Source organism: Schistocerca piceifrons, chromosome 1, assembly GCF_021461385.2.
Source record: "Schistocerca piceifrons isolate TAMUIC-IGC-003096 chromosome 1, iqSchPice1.1, whole genome shotgun sequence".
Lineage (NCBI taxonomy): Eukaryota > Metazoa > Arthropoda > Insecta > Orthoptera > Acrididae > Schistocerca > Schistocerca piceifrons.
Genome location: NC_060138.1, coordinates 94,896,789 through 94,914,748, shown reverse-complemented (window position 1 = coordinate 94,914,748; position 17,960 = coordinate 94,896,789). Strand labels below are relative to the sequence as shown.

Here is a 17,960-nt window from a genome sequence, read left to right as displayed (position 1 = left end):
ATCGCCATTAACAAGAAAATATCTCCGTGAGAAATTTAATTCAGGACAATGGCGCGCAGTCTCGAAATGAGGAGATTTGCGCCACCGCCTCCACTCCCCTTGTCGGCCAAATTACAGTTTCTTTGCACCACAACGATTCGGGACGTCTACTACCCATGGAGCGCCATAACTTTAGGATGCTTTAACTATACCGGCTACGGAGCAGGGAACCTCTTACAGTGTATCACATTGAACGACACTCTCTCTCTCTCTCAATAACGTAGGGTGGTGGTGTTTCCAACGAAATCATTGCTCTCGCCACATTCTCTTGCTAATCGCCTTCAGTTCCTCAGTCGTTGCCGACTACTTTGGAGTCGACATGTGTACCTAACAGGCACGACATTTGAAAAAAAAAAACAAAAAAAACTGGCAGGTATGGTCTTTGCTGGTAAATGTCAACGGGTGTGTGCAGGTGTAGCTGCAATGAGAAAATATCCGAACCGAATCATAAATGAGATTGTTGAACTGCTTCGACGTTTAAGTGAGACAGGCATCGTTGCAGGAATGGGTGATAGTGGAATGGCAGATGCGCCATACACATACACTGGCTGTGGACGAACTTCTAACCAAGACTGTGAACTACGATACACCTTGCCAATAACAGGCAGGTGTCTCTCTCTCCTCCCCCCCCCCCCCCCATCCTCCCCCGACATGAGGCAAGGCAAGCAACTGCCTGGAACAGCCCTCTTGAAAGCACTTGATGCCAGCGACACCTAAGACATGTGTATGGCATAGTATAGAAGCACTTCTCTTAGTGGGACCAGCTTTGTTCACCCTGCCATCAAAATTCTGTTATTCGTGTCATTCATACTGCTCAAAAATGAAGACAATCTCTGTTGTGTCAGCTACTGTGGGAGTCAGCAACGACACGAACAAGGAAGGAGAGAAGCTGTGATAGTCGACGGCAGGAATCCAAAATTATCTGTACAGACAGACTAACAGAACACGTTATTTCCAAAGGGAAATAAACATAACTTCTCATTACGATGTGGTTACCTGTGCTTCCTATGCCTCCTACATGCAATTACATTTACTGTCTATTACTACACGCAGAACGCAGGCTCAGTATCGTCTTCCAATTACTCAGTACTGATGCTCTCGAAGTCTGCAATTGATCTGGGACCTATCAGCTATGGCCAGCTGGTTAAGTCAGTGTTGACAGGGGGTGCTGAACTCTGTCTTCCTGAAGGTGTGGCACTACCCGCTCTTTCCACTTGCGCGCGAGTCAGGGCCATCTTGATGCCGTTTCGCGGCGCTGCCCTGGTCGGGGTGCAGCCGATACTTTAGGACTGCACAGTTTATTTCTCGACAGGATACTCAAAATTCAGAATACATATCTGTTTGTTACAATCCCATCACCATGGTGGCCGCCCTACCATGAGGTCCCCCTTCAGCTCTAGCATTGTTTAAGACACACTATGGTCGGTTGGTTGATTCGGGGGAGGGGACCAAACAGCGAAGTCATCGGTTCCATCGGATTATGGCAGGATGGGGAAGGAAGTGGGCCTTGCCCTTTCAAAGAGACCATCCCGGAATTTGCCTGAAGCGATTTAGGGAAATGACGGAAGACACAGATCGGGATGGCCTGACGCGGATTTCAACCATCGCCTCGCGAATGCGAGTCCAGTGTGCCAACCACTGTCCCATCTCGCTCAGTGATCTTTGTGTGTATTGAGACACTCAGTATGTGATAGAGGTATTTCAAAACAGATGATTAGCTTGAATGTACTTATTTCTAAGATTTGGGTGGATTATAACGTAAATGACAATTTTCGAAATGCATCTTTACGTGTTTGCGGTTGTTGGGATAAAATAATACGGGATGCCGCTGCATTATTCGACTTCTGACATGTACCACGAACTTTGCAGGAACAGGGCGTCGTAGAAGAACAGTGCAGACCCTACAGTGCCAATAATGGCCAGTGTATGGCCAACACGTGCGACCGCATTTACGTGTCGGACTACTCGTTCGTGGGTGGTAAGTATCAGTGGTGCGGACCGCAATATTATCGTTTTCACTTTGTATTGTAGTCGCCAGTCTGAAGAGTGGTTTGAGGCAACTCTTCAATCTAGTCAATGTTGACGAAATTTTCTCATTTCCAACCACTGCACCAACGTCCATTTGAAACTATTAACTGCATTTTAAACATCGTTTCCCTCTTCAGTTTCTACCATCCACACTTCCACCACTGCCATGATTTGTTTTATTAGCCTATTGCTTCTTTTATTCAAGTTGTGCCGTAAAAATCTTTCTGCCATTCCAGTCAGTACCTCTTGATTACCTAATCGCTCTACCTATCGAATATTCAACATTCTCCTATGGTATCACGTTTCAAAAGATCTCTTTTTTTCGTGTTTGTAATTTTTTCCGTTCACATTTCAGTTGCATACAAGTCTGCACACAGATGAAATTCTTTCAGGAGATACTGCATGTCCTTACACATAATGTTGTATTTGTCGTCTAAGTATTTATGCTTTTCAGGATGCTCTTCTTTTTATTGCCATTTTCTATTTTACAGATTGAATAGCATGGAGGACTGACGACAATACTGTTTCATTCCTTCCTGAAGGACTGCTTCACTTCCTTCTCTTTCCATTTGCAAAGAGTGTATTCCAAGTTCTCATTGTAGTCGTCTCACACTGAGGCGACAAAGTTCATGGGACGGCGAAATGCACATAAAAAGATGGGGATAATACAGCGTACACAGTGTATAAAAGCGCAGTGCATTGGCGCAGCTGTCGTTTGTACTCAGGCGATTTGTGTGAAAGGATTTCCGACGTGATTACTGCCTCACGACTGGAATTAACACACTCTAAATGCGGAATCGTATTTCGATCTACACTCATGCTCATAAATTAAGAATAATTGCAGAACGTGGTGCCACACAACCTGGCACTACACAAAACTGGCGCTAATAGCATAGGCACATAAGGAACACACGCGACACAGATCTATAAGTCCAGGTTTGGTGATTAGTTGAGAAAACCGTCCCGAAACACATGTGCTACAAAACGCCACTGTTTACTGCGCATATACCCCGACATCAATATGGGATATGATCACCATGCACACGTACACAGGCCACAGAACGGGTTGGCATACTCTGGATGAGGTGGTCGAGCAGCTGCTGGGGTATAGCCTCCCATTCGTGCACCAGTCCCTGTCGGAACTCCTGAAGACATGCAGTGGTTTGAAGACATGCAGCGATACGTCGACCGAGAGCACCCCAGACGTGCTCTATGGAGTTTAGGTTTGGAACAGCCAGGACACTCCATTCGCCTGATGTTTTCTGTTTCAAGGTACTCCTCCGCTATGGCAGCTCGGTGGGGCCGTGCGTTATCATCCATCACAAGGAAGGTGGGACACACGGCACCCCTGAAAAGGAGGACGTATAAAATGACGTCCCGATACAGCTGATCTGTTACAGTTCCTTTGTCAAAGACATGCAGGTAAGTACGTGCACCAATCATAATCTCACTCCACACCATCAAACCACGACCTCCATACAGGTCCCTTTCAAGAACGTTTAGGGGTTGGTATCTGGTTCCTGGTTCACGCCAGATGAAAACCCGGCGAGAATCACTGTTCAGACTATACCTGGACTCGTCCTTGAACATAATGTAGGACCACAGTTCCTATGACCGTGTACTGTGTTCTTGACACCAGGCTTTACGAGCTCTCCTGTGACCAGGGGTCAGTGGAATGCACATTGCAGGTCTCCGGGTGAATAAACCATATCTGTTCAGTCGTCTGTAGACCGTGTGCCTGGAGACAACTGTTCCAGTGGCTGCAATAAGGTCCGGAGCAAGGCTACCTGCAGTACTCTGTGGCCGTCTGCGGGCACTGATGGTGAGATGTCGGTATTCTTGCGGTGTTGTACACTGTGGACGTCCCGTACGGTAGCGCCTGGACACGTTTCCTGTCTGCAGGAATCGTTACCATAGTCCTGAGATCACACTTTGTGGCACACAGAGCGCCCGTGCTACGACCTGCTGTGTTTGCCCAGCCTACAGTCGCCCTAGTATTCTACCCCTCATAACGTCATCAATATGTATTTTTGAGCAATGTTGGACACACAATCACCATTAGCACGTCTGAAAACGTATGCACACTTACTCGCTGCACCTCTGCGTATGTGGACTGCTGCCAGCACCGCCGTGCGGCGACCGCAGGTCAAATGCACTGTATGGTCATACCCCAACGTGATTTAAACCCGCAAACCCACAAACCCGCAAACCGCCCCCAGATCGTTGTTTCAGGATGTGTCAGCATTATCCTTAGTTTATGAGCGTGAGTGTAGGTGCATGGGACATTTTATTTCGGAAATCGTCAGGGAATTCAATATTCCGAGATCCACAGAACCAAAAGTGTGCCAAGATACCAGATTTCATGGGGCCGTATCCATTAAGACAGCAGAGCGAAATTAGGCGTTAATGGCAGCAGACGACCGACGCGAGTGCCTTTGCTAACAGGAGATCGCATGCAGCTCCTGTCCTGGCCTCATCACTATATCGGTTGGACTCTAGACGACTGAATAAACTTGGCTGGGTCAGATGAGTCCAGATGTCAGTTGATAAGTGTTGATGGTAGGGCTCGAGTGAGGCGTAGATCCCACGAAGCCATTGACTCAGGTTGTCAAGAAGGCTCTGTGAAAGTTGCTGGTGGCTCCATAATGATGAGGGCTGTGTTTACATGGAAAGGACGGCGCCATGTTCAGCTACTATGAGACCATATGCAGTCATTCATGTCCCCAAATCACGATGGAACTTTTATGGATGACAAATGAGCAATGTCAATGGGCTACAATCGTTCGCAGCTGGTTAAAAGAACATTCTGGGCAATTTTAGCGAATGATTTGGCCACCGACATCGCCCGACATGAATCCCACCGAACATTTGTGGAACATAATCGAGAGGTCAGCTCGTGCACCAAATCCTGCACCCGCAACACTTTCGCAATTATGGGCGGCTATAGAAGCAGCAAGTGTCAATATTTATGCAGGGGACATCCAGGGCTTGTTGAGTCCATACCATGCCAAGCTGCTGCACTACGTCGGGAAAAAGCACATCTGAAACGATATTAGAAGGCCCCGTCACTTTTGTCACCTCAGTTTGTGATATTACATTAAATTTAGATGCCATGCATCAATGAGCTACTGTAGTAGGATACACAGACTTCTTTTGGTTTTCGTTAGTGACTTTCCTGGCCACTTATTAGGTAGCCCTCTGCGTAGCCACTACTCTCATGACCTGCCTGAGAGAGGTGACTCTGTCCCAGGTCGAATTCACGCTGTGGATTGATAACTGTAGACGGACTGTCGTTTTCTAAACTTTCTAGGCTAATGCCTTAATAGTTCCCCATTTACATTTCGATACACAAACGGTTACATTATAATATTTCCTACACACAGAAACTTATTAACACGGTTCAGACAGTTTCCTCCATTATGATGACGAGCTGTCGATCGTATAATTAAAACGAAACCATTGTTACATCGTGTATGGGTGACCGCCCGTCATTAGTCGGTCGTGCAACAGCGGCACAATCACTGAAGGAAAAGACAGTACCTACTGTACCAAATGTAACCGTCTCCACTCTCTTATCTTCTACATTTTACAGTCTTGTCTGTTCTCTCTGACATCCTAAAATCAGTCACGTTACAGTTACCACGCTAACTCGTCCATCCTTCTGGTAAGAAATTTCCGTAGACTTGTCTCCTGTTGCTTGAACCGCCTCTTCATTTTGTACAGTTTATGTCCCTTTAATGCTTAATATTATTCTGTGGGACAACCTTGTCTTTATTTCTCAAGAACCACGGTCCCACTGAGATCATTCAGTTATCGCAGCAGGTTTTGCTCACTTCCTCGGTCCGTTCGATAGGAAAGTAGTTACGTATTGCCTCTGTTTCCAGCCTAGACTACGAGCTAAAGTCTGAGATATAAATATCCTATACGAACTTCCGCACACAATTTGCAGGCTTACCCTGGTCCTGAAAAACGTTTGTAATGGTGGTGTTGAAGAAACAGGTGACTCAGTGTTGTGGTTAAATATTCAAAGAGCCCCATTAGATGCCTTCATTCACACTGAAGTCTATAGGGAATTTAGGGATTTGAAATAGGATGTCAGTGTTTTGAATACATACTCCTGCGAGGATTCAGCGATGCCTCTATCTCTTTCGATGCTCTGATGATACGCTGGAATAATCTGTTACCCAGTCTTCCTGTTTTAAACAGCTGAATTCATCAATTATTTCTTCTTGTCCCTAATGAGTATGACTTGGTTCTTACTAACTTCTGAATTAGTTAGAACGAATCGCTGTGGAGCACCCTGAAGAATGATGTTTGAGCTATTGTGAAAATAAGACGTAGTGCCATTTACGTCTGATGTCGGTATTATTATTTTAGTATCTGTCATATAAACGTCTCTAAGGAGCGCTTGTCTATCCGCAGGTTACTATGGAGCCTGTAACGAAGTGCTGATGCAGGAGGCGCTGGTGAACAATGGACCTATTGCAGTGGGAATGGTGGCCTCCTCCTATTCGTTTCCGATGTACTCCGGCGGCATCTACCGCGACCTCGAGATATCAGCCCGGAACGACTTTTATCCCTATGAGGTAATAATAGAATAAGTCTAGTGTATGAGGGAGAAAATAAGAGATTTACTTTTTCGTTTAGTACATAAAACTTCCGAGTGCTCATCAAAATTTCTACACAATAGCGTTAACAAGATACACCGAGAGAAGAAGTAAGACCCCGATGTTTCCACTGTCGCTGTCATGTAGAATTGTGTGTATGTGTCAGGTCAGATTACTTCAAAAGGCGAGGTTAGGAAAGTCGTTCAGGCTTATGCATTCCCCATTATTTATTAACGCCTGATCCATTAGGTACTAAAGGTGTGAAGTGGCAGCCTGAAAATTCTTTGTTCCGACTATTTTCGCCGTAATGTATAGTGTTGTAATTCAGTTTCACTCCCACGTAAAATGTTAGGCAGCAGGTTAAACTCTTATTAGAAAAGATAATGTTCTATACATTTCTCCAGTTTAAAAACTAAGTTAATTTCGTGCTCTGTCAAGTTAAGACTGCACAAGGGATGCTCTGAATCCTTCCAGTGACAATACAAAAAATATAAAGAAAGTCTCTGTATCCTGTAGGTGATGAGGTCATCATTGGTTCTGTGTGGAGCAATACAGCAACCAAAGTTTAATGTCAGCGCAAGTGACATGAGATCAAACTTTGCGACTTCACCCACTTTTTTATATCCCATCAGTAACTTTCATCCACTACATGCTTGTTTTCAGAGGTACGAAAGATTTGGTGAGGGCGTTGGTGGTAGAGATATGACTCTAAACCGCACAAGAAACATCACTGATACTTTATTCCTCGTGTTCGGTAAGAAATCTCAGACGGAAATATAATTTACATGTTTTTGGTCGTTGTTGAAAGTGGAGGAGAAACTCAGAGGCGAGAATTCTAGCACAGTAATTCTATTTATTTTCCACGTAAGGCTAGAACGTTTACTTTAAAAACGTAGGTTGAATTCAGCTGCTGAGAAACACGAATCTACAGTGTCTGACAAAAGATGTGAAGTACACAGAATGGAGAAGGAAACGGAAAGTAACTTCTTCACTTGAGAGGGTATGTGATGTTATATTGATTACAGAACTGAGTCAGACTTACGAAGAACCTGCCAATATGAGCCAACTATCAATACGACGTACTCCATCTCACCTTCATGCAAGGATTCATTCCATTCGGAAGGTTATTATAAAGCCGTTGTATCCCTAGTCAGCAGGCCAACAATTGTTGTGCCTGTTACTCGACATCTTTGATACTAGTTCTGTGCCTGACTTTGCGTGCGAGCTGTTTTCATTCGGGTTCTGTTGGTGAAATATCAGTGGACCTCGCTGGCCACAGAAGCACCTCAGCGTCACTCATATAGTTCATAGAGACGATTGCCAAGCGTAGACAAGCATTGTCTTGTTGAAAAATGACACCACGGTAACGTCACTGGGGAGGTGAAACGTGACAACGCAGGATGTCCATTATGTTCCCACAGCTGCAGCTAGCCCATTGATAGCAACTAAAAAGAGGCAGACACTCAAGACAGAGCCTTGCGACAGAAAATTTTGAATGAAAATCGGGAGCAGGCCTCAAAGACATCACCCGTGAAGCGTGGTGAGGATATTATGTCGCCATGTTGTATCGTATGCCTTCCGCATGTCGAAAAAGACGGCAACCAGATGCTGACGGTGGGCAAAGGCCGTACAGATGGCAGACTCCAGGCAGACCAGATTATCGGTGGCCCACCCTGGTACGGAGCCAGAAGGCCCCGAGACTCAAGTAGTCAACTGAAACTCTGGCTTACCATGTGTTCGAACAATTTTCCATCTACAGTGGGTTCTTGCCAGGTTTCAACACTGGTATGATGATGCTTTCCCGCCATTGTGATGGCAACTCACCCTCAATCCAGACCGAGTTGGAAGGTCTAGGAGGTGTTGCTGGCAGTCTACCGAGAGGTGTTTGAGCATCTGAGAGTGGAAGAGGGCCGGCCTGGAAGCCGTATCAGGGCAAGCAGCTATGGCACTTTGGAAATCCCACTCAGTGAATGGAGCATTGTACGACTGGAGGTGACACATGTGGAATGAAAGGCTCTGACATTCCAACCATTCTTTCAGGGAGCAGAAGGCCGGCTGGTAATTTTTAGGAGTGGAACTCTCAGCATAATGCTTTGCTAAGAGTTCTGCAATCGTGTCTGACACAGCACAGGCTGCTCCATTCAGGGAAAGCCCAGGTACGCTGACGGGGGCCTGTTACCCATAGAGTCGCCTAATCTTGGTCCAAACCTGTGATGGAGAGGTACAGATGCCAATGGTGGAGACATACCTTTCCCAGGACTCCTGCTTCCGTTGATGAATAAGGCGTCGCGGCCAGGCACAGAGACGCTTAAATATAATGAGGTGTTCCAGTGATAGGTGCCACTTATTACATTGGAGGGCCCACCTGTGATTTCTAGTCACCTCATCGATCTCCAGCGACCGGCACAGTCCTCCGCCGAGGGGACCTGGAAGATCAGGGAATTGCAAAGTCCGCTTCAGAACCGATGCCGGTGGTTATCATGTGAACCACCAAATCAATGGCGTCATGAGAATAGTGGCAATGGAGCGAACGAGTCCCAGTCAACCTTATCCAATGCCCATCTGGGCAGGCGCCCAGGAGAGAGACGCTGTGGCAGTAACAGAAAGATCGGAAAGTGGTCACTACTGCACAAGTTGTCATGCACACTCCATTGGACAAATGGTAGAAGGCCAGGGCTGCAGACCAAAAGGTCAATGGTGGACTACGTGCCATGCACCACACTGAAATGTATGGATGCACCGTTATTTAAGAGAGAAAGGTCGAGCTATGCCAACACTTGCCCAACAACAGTGCGTTAAAGTCATCCAGTAACAGAAAAGGTGGCAGCAGCTGGGCTATCAGTGCAGCCAATACATTCTGTGAGACATCACGATCTGACAGAAGATAGTAACAGCCTAAGGCGTCCACATGCTAACAGCGACAGCCGTGCCATGCACCACACTGAAATGTATGGATGCACCGTTATTTAAGAGAGAAAGGTCGAGCTATGCCAACACTTGCCCAACAACAGTGCGTTAAAGTCATCCAGTAACAGAAAAGGTGGCAGCAGCTGGGCTATCAGTGCAGCCAATACATTCTGAGAGACATCACGATCTGACAGAAGATAGTAACAGCCTAAGGCGTCCACATGCTAACAGCGACAGCCTCTAGAGGTGTTTGAAGAGGGAGACACTCGCCGTAAAAAAAAGGACGTAGACACTGACTCCACCAGATATCTTCTCATAAGTGCCCGATTCTTATAACCCCGATAGCCATGGAGGACAGGGGGTTCGCATCGCCGGAAACCAAGTTTCCTAGCGAGCAGAAGAAAGGGTGAGGGCTGATAATTTGTCGTAGATCAGCAAGGTGGTTGAAAAAACTGCCGCCATTTCACTGGAGGATAACATGATCAGGAGACTGGGAAGGCACTGAACACTCAATGAGGTGGTTTACGCCTCAGGGTCACTTACTGCCACCGACTGATTTCCTGAGGAGTCGATATCCATTGTGTCTGGGTCCAGAGAGATCCATGTCCTCAGCAGATGCCAGAATTTCCACCCACACCAGAGCTTGTAGGTAGTGGGGGGGGGGGGTCAGTGCCACTGCAAGTTCCTTGGTCTTAGGGGTCTTCTTCTTAGACTTTTCTTGCTGCTCCTTGCGATTCACTGGCTGGGAGGGCATCAGTGAGTCAGTCTCCAGAACTGAGGAGGATCATGAAGCCCTATGACCAGCTGCTTTTGGGCACTTCAGCCAGTGGAAGGCGTCATCTTTCCCACAGGGGGAAACCTGGGAAGGGACCCAACGGATCCCTTCTGAGCGAGAGGAGCTGAAGAAGACAGATGCTTCTCTGGCTAAGAAGTCGGGACAGACGTCCCCAATCGTTGGGGGCTGTTCCTCCCAAAGAAGATGGTACAGGAGCAACAGGGAGGGAATTGCCACCCACCATCAAGAGGCAGGTGTAGTCTTCCAGCTCTGAGAGGTGAATAGGGTAAGTGGAGCTGATGGGGCCATAACAGTTGTAGCGGCGGTGTAAGAGGAGGTCGTATGAACAAGATGGAAGTGGTCAAATTTCTGCTTAGCCTCAGTGTAGGGCAGTCAGTCCAGAGTCTTATATTCCATGATTTTTCTCTCTTTCTGGAAAATCCTGCAGTCTGGTGAGCAAGGTGAATTATGCTCTGTGCAGCTGGCAGATGGGAGGGAGGGCACGTGGAGCATTGGGATGTGATGGGCATCTGAAATCTCGACATGTGATGCTGGAAATACAGTGGGAAGACATATGACTGATCTTCCAGCACTGAAAGCACCGCATCGGGGGAGGGATATAGGGCTTGGCGTCACAGCGATAGACCATCACCTTGACCTTCTCAGGCAATGTATGACCCTTGAAGGCGAAGATGAAGGCACCGGTGTCAACCGGATTATCCCTCGGACACCAATGGACGCGCTGGACTAAATTAATACATCGCCGCTCTAAATTGGCGCGCAGCTCATCATCAGACTCCAAAAGAAGGTCCCTTTGGAATATGACACCCTGGACCATATTTAACCTCTAATGGGGCGTGATGCTAACAGAAACATCCCCCAACCTGTCACAAGCGAGTAATGCCTGTGAGTGCGCAGAGGATGCTGTTTTTATCAAAACTGCCCCAGAGCGCATTTTGGACTAGCCCTTCACCTCCCCAAACTTGTACTCTAAATGCTCTACAAAGAACTGAGGCTTAATCGTCATGAAAGATTCCCGATCAGCTGTCGTACATACTAGGTACTGGGACAAATAAGCTTTGCTGCCATCCTTAGCCTTTTGCTCTTTCCATTGTGTGGCCAGGGATATAAACGATCTGGGATCGTACTTCTGCTTACTGAATTGAGCCCTTGAACGCTTAGAGACTGCTGGCAGCTGGCCACCAGCAAGTGAAGATGTGCCACGCTTCATTGCGTGTCATCCGCCCTGATGCCACCCACTCTGACCCAGGGCCCTCCCCACGGGCGCCACCCAGCAGCAGCAAGGGCCACATTGCAGGATGGCCTTGCCGCTAGTACCGATGCCCCAGGGAGATGGGCATCTACTCCTTGGCATACGTGGGGAGTTAGCGGCGCAGGCATCGGCAGAGCGATACCTATGTTGTCAGGGGGCTACAAGCAACAGGGTACATGGCGGCCCCATCACAACGGACTGGCTACCTGCTGGATATCAGGTGCAAAGAAGGCTATAGTCTTCGTCGACGCAGAAAGCGACACAGCATAGCGCATGGCGCAAACCACACCCAGGAATGTATCCTCCCCCAAGAGATGGAGAATGAGCGAGACTGCAATGCGACGAAGAGAAAGGGGGCTAAAGATCTCAACGCACTATGGACACGATGAACAATGTAAGGCGCCCTTCCACAATTGGCTCGCTCTTCAGGAAGATTTGGAAATCGGGATGTAAAACCCTACAGGGGACCATGACATGAAGGCACAACCGTTTGACACTCCTTTTAGTCGCCTCTTTCGACAGGCAGCAATACCACGAATATATTCTAGCCCCCTTACCCGCAGGGGGGAGGGGGGGGGGGAGGGGGGTGGAACATTTGCCTTACTATAAGTGTGTGACAGTATATTATCCTTCCATTGCTCGCACAGATAATGCTCGTGATCCACATGATTTTCCCACTTTAGTTTGTTTGAGTAAGTAGCACTGAATTCACGCCATATTCAGTATCTTTCCGTGAACTCTCCATCCTTAGGAGTTAGGCAACTTGCATTGTTTATGAAACTTTATTGCAGCCTTTACGACACTTGTTATTTACACGAGCAGTACAGTTACATTCTGAAACAAAGAAGTGATTCTTAGTTTATTGCTTTCTAGGATCAACGCAACTTTCATATGTGTAATAATTTTAGTCATATCTAGAATAATTACAGTTAATTTTCTTTGTACCTAGAATGCTTATCTACGAAAAGTAAGTATTCTCTATACTTTTTGTATTTGGAATAAATAACAAAGGTAAAAAAAAACAAGGAGAGGGCTTTGCAGAGATACTAATGCATGGCTGAAATGGTTCCAAGAGCTGATTGATGGAGATCGTTAAAGCGGTCATGGTTCAGGAACAAAACAAGAAGTGTCAGAAAATGATCAAGGGGAGCCGGAGGTGGTCAAATCCAAAAAATTAAGATTTTTTTTTTTTTTGCTACCGAAAATTAATTTGAACATTCCTCTTTAATGTAAACTTTGAATTATTGTTCTACTCGCCCTAGATGTGGAGTTATTACCATTTTCCCCCACGCCTGCAGAGGAAATGGGCGGCCGCTGAATGCATCTAACACCCTCTCGTGACTTCCTGGCGAACTGCTTGGGATTTTCTCGGCCTGTTACGCATACAGCGCCTTATGTTACGCATATAGCGAGTATGCAAGGGTTGGCTACATTGTTTTCTGTGACAAATGAAGCGCTAAGAGCGCGGAACATCGTCTTTTTGCTGTTTACCATTTCGAATTAGTTCAGTGTTGCGCCTGTTGTTGGTAGTATTATACTTCTTGTGTAAAGCGTTGTTCTGATTACGATGCCACGTTTTAGTAACCGTGTATATAAGAAGAGGAAGAACGTAGGGAAAAGAAAATTAACACTAATACCAAGTTGCGATACTACAATTACTGAAACAGTGCGTTCTTCTGCTAAGCATCACATGGCCGGCCATAGCCCTGTGACATCTTCTAGGAAGAAGCTGACTGTTGGAAGTGACAGATTTCGTGAATATGTTAGTGACAGTGATGATATTAACGAAGTACTGAATATTGGATTATTATCTTCTGTGCTGAAAGAAAGTGTTCTGTGCAAAATGTGTTCAAGTGTAGGAGTGGGGCTAGAGATAACAAAGCACTTTGGTTTAGCTTGTGAGATGAAGATAATATGTGCATGTTGCAAGTATCAAGTGACTTTCTACAATTCACATGCCAGTCTCTTTGGTGAAAATGGACGATCTAGAGTGTTTGATGTGAATGTTCGACTTGTGTATGGTCTTCGATCCGTTGGAAAAGAGTCTGCTGCTGGTAAACTGTTCTGTGGTATTATGAACTTGCCATCGCCTCCAAGCAAATTTGGGTACTACTGTGAACTGGTAGGACCCTCTGTTGAAGATGTGGCTTTGAAAACGATGAAGGAAGCAGTGGAGGAATCTGTAGAAATGAATGGTGGTTCTAGGGATTTGGTAGTGGCATTAGATGGTTCCTGGCGAAAGAGGGGTCATAAATCCCTGAATGGGGTTGTAACTGCTACTTGTTGCAATATTATCAAAACATTGTAGGTGCAAAAATAAAATCAAAGGAGAGCGCAGTGGAACCTGTGAGGGAAATTTTAGTGGATCAAGTGGAGCAATGGAAGTGGATGGAGTGAAACAAATTTTTGAACGTTCAGTTCCCAGATACAACGTTAGGTACAAATACTACCTTGGGGATGGTGACTCCAAAGGTTTCAGGACTATAGAGGAACTGAAACCATATGGAAATGAATTTGTAGTTGAAAAGTTGGAATGCATTGGGCATGTGCAAAAGCATATGGGTGCACGGCTTCGAAGGCTCAAACAAACTTTGGGTTCAAGTAAGCTCAGTGATGGAAAGACAATAGGAGGGAGAGGCAGGCTTACTGATCAGGTGATTGAACGTCTACAGAGATACTATGGGTATGCTATAAGGCAAAATACTAGTAATATTAGTGACATGCGAAAAGCAGTGTGGGCATTGTTCCTTCATACTGCCTCTTCCAATGAATACCCTCAACACAGCCTGGGACCAAAAGATTCCTGGTGCAAATATAATGCAAAAAAGGACTATGATCACAAACATGGTTTGCCAGCAGCTGTGATAAATGCAATAAAACCAATTTTTCATGACTTAGCACAGCCAGAATTGTTACACAAATGTCTAGACGGAAAGACGCAGAATCCTAATGAGAGCGTAAGCAATTTGATTTGGAAAGTGATTCCTAAATGGGTGTTTGTAAGCATAAAAACACTGCACTTTGGCATTTATGATGCAATAGCAACCTACAACCAAGGGAACAGTGTGAAGTGTGAAGTTCTGAAGGCATTAGGATTTACAGCTGGGGTGAACACTATACGAGCACTAAGAAATATTGACAGAGAAAGGATAAGAGGAGCAGAAAGAAGAGAAAGGCATATGAAGTATGATGGAACAATGGGGCAGAAAAGAAGACAGAAGAGGAAGCTTTTGGAGGATGAAGAAGAAGACCCTGATAATCCATCCTATAGTGCAGGAATGTATTGAGAAACTTTGATAGCCATTTCCCGTAAATTAGAATTTTTCGAATATAAGGAACATTTTCTCAAAATCCACTCAAGCTAGAGAGATGAAATTTTTATACAGCACTCCTAGTGGTCAAACTTACATTGTAAGACAGCCATTTGGCAATATGTGCAGTAGTTTCATTTCAGTTTAATTATAAAGCAATTATTTGGAAAAAAATTTGGGTCATTAATAACAAAATAATTGGAAGGAAACTAGAAAAGATACTCCAAAATCCCTCTGTCATAACTGAAATACTAAACCACTCTATATGTAAAAAAAATTCAAGTTTTTCTATTTGGTAGTTTATTCATAAATGTTCCTCAAACTTAGTGATTTTAACATGGGCAGCATAGGCACCTACGGCTCCCCTTAATCTGAATGACAGGGAAAAGTAATTCAGGAGCAAGTAATTCTGTTATAAAAATATGGAATAGCCAAATGGATGAAAAGTTAATATCCTACCAATTTCAGAACAAGAGCTTGTAATGTCATTACTCATTTACCTGATCCGAAAAATGAAGCTCATATAACAAACAGATGTTACTAAGTTATTGTTCAATGAAGATACGGGGCCCATTATTGCAAAATGTGTTAATATTTACATCAATGAACTTCGTGGTAAATTTTATACGGAAAGGGATGATAAATAAGCAGATGGTACAGAGATCAGAGCTTTATTGCTTTGTAGTATCTGTGTGGGTGTCTGAGATGTTCTAGAAGGAGTCACTGACTGCGCGGCCCCTCCCGCAGGAGGTTCGAGCCCTCCCTCGAGCATGTGTGTGTGCTATTCTTAGCATAAGTTAGTTTAAGTGTAAGTCTAGGGATCAATGACCTCAGCAGTTTCGTCCCTTAGGAATTCACACACACATTTCTAGTAGGAGTTTAACAAAGTTGTGGGACAGCTCAATGGGCAAAGGACTTCAATCATTCTACCTGTGCATGCATGACAATTTATTCAGGTCGCAGTGGAGATGCCTCAAGTTTGATAATATTCTTGACAGATGTATTCGTGGGACAATAACAAGTTGGTTGCTCTCTAGAGATACTGGAGCTATTTAAGAACAATTGTCAAAAATATTTGTCGCTTAGTTATACCTTTGCTGTATTTGTGTATTAAGTGTATTATATTTAGATTTAAATGAAATACTTATAGACTCATTCACATATACCGTTCAGAGTGTCCAAACATACCATTTGTGTTGTGGATGACACCTGTCATCCACGCGGGTAACTATGTCAGGAATTATGGCGCGAGTAACGGAAGTTAAGCAAGGTCTGGAGCTGGCACCCAGGCAAATTGTGCGAATCTCTTAACTCCTTTTGTAAAAATTTTAATTGTTCTGAAATTAACACTCAGCTAATCGCACCATATGTTAGTGCACCGTTTGGCTTTTATGTGCAAAAGCACTCACCATCGGTCTGATTTTACCGTTTTACATGCGTAACTCTGTCCAAGACAGATTAGAACTTTTTGTGCTATGATAGTACAATTTCACTCTGGTTATTAAATACGACCGAGGACCGTGGGCGGCACGAATACTTGATTCGGGCCGTAGTTTGACGACCACTGCTGTAGAGAACACACACTTTATTGTCCAGCTTGTCAAGTAAAACGGAGGCTACACGGTTGTTGTCTGTTCACAGTACACAGACCACGCAGTGGTCATCGTGGGCTACGGCGAGGACGCCGACTCTGGGGAGAAGTACTGGATCGTGAAGAACAGCTGGGGTGATGCGTGGGGGGAGGACGGCTACTTCCGCATCCGCAGGGGCACCAACGAGGCCAGCATCGAGAGCGACGCCTTTGAGGCTTCACCTATACCTTGAACTCCGACGGTTGTGTCGCAGCATCAAGAGATCAAGTGTGAAATATCTTACTGTTTACGTTAACTGTAACAAGGAGGAAAGTGAATAAAATTCTTGAGTTCAGCAGGATTATAGTCTCTCCTTTATTCAAAACCAGACACAATATCAGTATCCTTGAAGACACGCATCAACATCAGTTCCATTGTATCGTACGTTGAAGAAGTGCCACAGCTTCCTCATAATTCTTTTACATGACTATATACTGCACAAATGTAGAGTGTGTGCAGAATAATACAGCCGGTAGTTGTGCAGTCGGCACAGCGGTATTGGTGGGGATTACAGACATCCGCTGTAGGGGAAATGCCGAGCACTGGAGGGAAAGTTGTGTTCTAAACTGAAGCCAACGCTTAAATTTTTTGTGAGTATTAAGTGGAGCCCATCCACACCCACACTTACTCGGTGGCTATCCAAAAAGTATTACTGTCACCTGGTTGTTGGTTACTATCCAAAAAGGATTCCAATGGAAAAGGCAAAAGATCGAACTATTTATTACCATAGCACTTGTTAATCACATGTAACTATCAGAGAAGCGACATGAGTTGCGAATTTTCAATAAAGCCTACATTTCTCTTTTTTCCATATAAATTTTTTTGTCTGTTTTCAAAAAAAAAAAAAAAAAAAAAAAAAAGAAAAGAGGAATTTACACAACGTCATCTCACTAAGAAGTTCTGCAGATGCAATTGCTAGAGAATTCTGAAACTGTACATTAACTTTGATAAAAACAACAGTCGAGATCACAATATCATTTGTTTATTATTACCGGCTTCGGTTTACGTTAAAACTATCCTCAGATTTTGTAGACCTTCCAAGAGTAGGAACAACAAAATTAAAAACGCTTGTAATATTGCCCCTTCCATTTTGGTGTCTAGTTTGTCATTAAAAATTTACAAACGTTTTTAATATAGTCGCTCTCATTGCAGTGCCTACTTGGTCATTAAAAATTTTCACGTGATACTGCGCCAGTTATGTGGCACACGTCGTCATAAGAAAGGGATGTTTGTCCAGTTTTTCCAGCAATTTCCGAGTCGTCCGCACAAACGCCTTTAAAGATATCGACCAGGATCGATACCGTGATCGCAGTCGGCATCTCCAAGCGTACTTCTTTGGTTTCTTGGTCTCCACTTCTGCCGTTATATTACCATGACAACCGCGTCCAT

At 44.9% G+C, this 17,960-nt stretch overlaps 1 protein-coding gene across 1 annotated transcript in view; it reads left to right on the top strand.

The window, feature by feature from the left end:
* The window catches only part of LOC124781547 (dipeptidyl peptidase 1-like), a 37,781-nt gene extending 21,017 nt beyond the window's left edge, over nucleotides 1–16,764 (top strand). The window contains exons 4-6 of the mRNA XM_047253872.1: nucleotides 1,909–2,017; nucleotides 6,490–6,653; nucleotides 16,582–16,764. Of these exons, the coding sequence (XP_047109828.1) occupies nucleotides 1,909–2,017; nucleotides 6,490–6,653; nucleotides 16,582–16,764 (456 nt within the window). The remainder of the gene's footprint in view (nucleotides 1–1,908; nucleotides 2,018–6,489; nucleotides 6,654–16,581) is intronic.
* The last annotated feature ends 1,196 nt before the right edge of the window (nucleotides 16,765–17,960 follow it).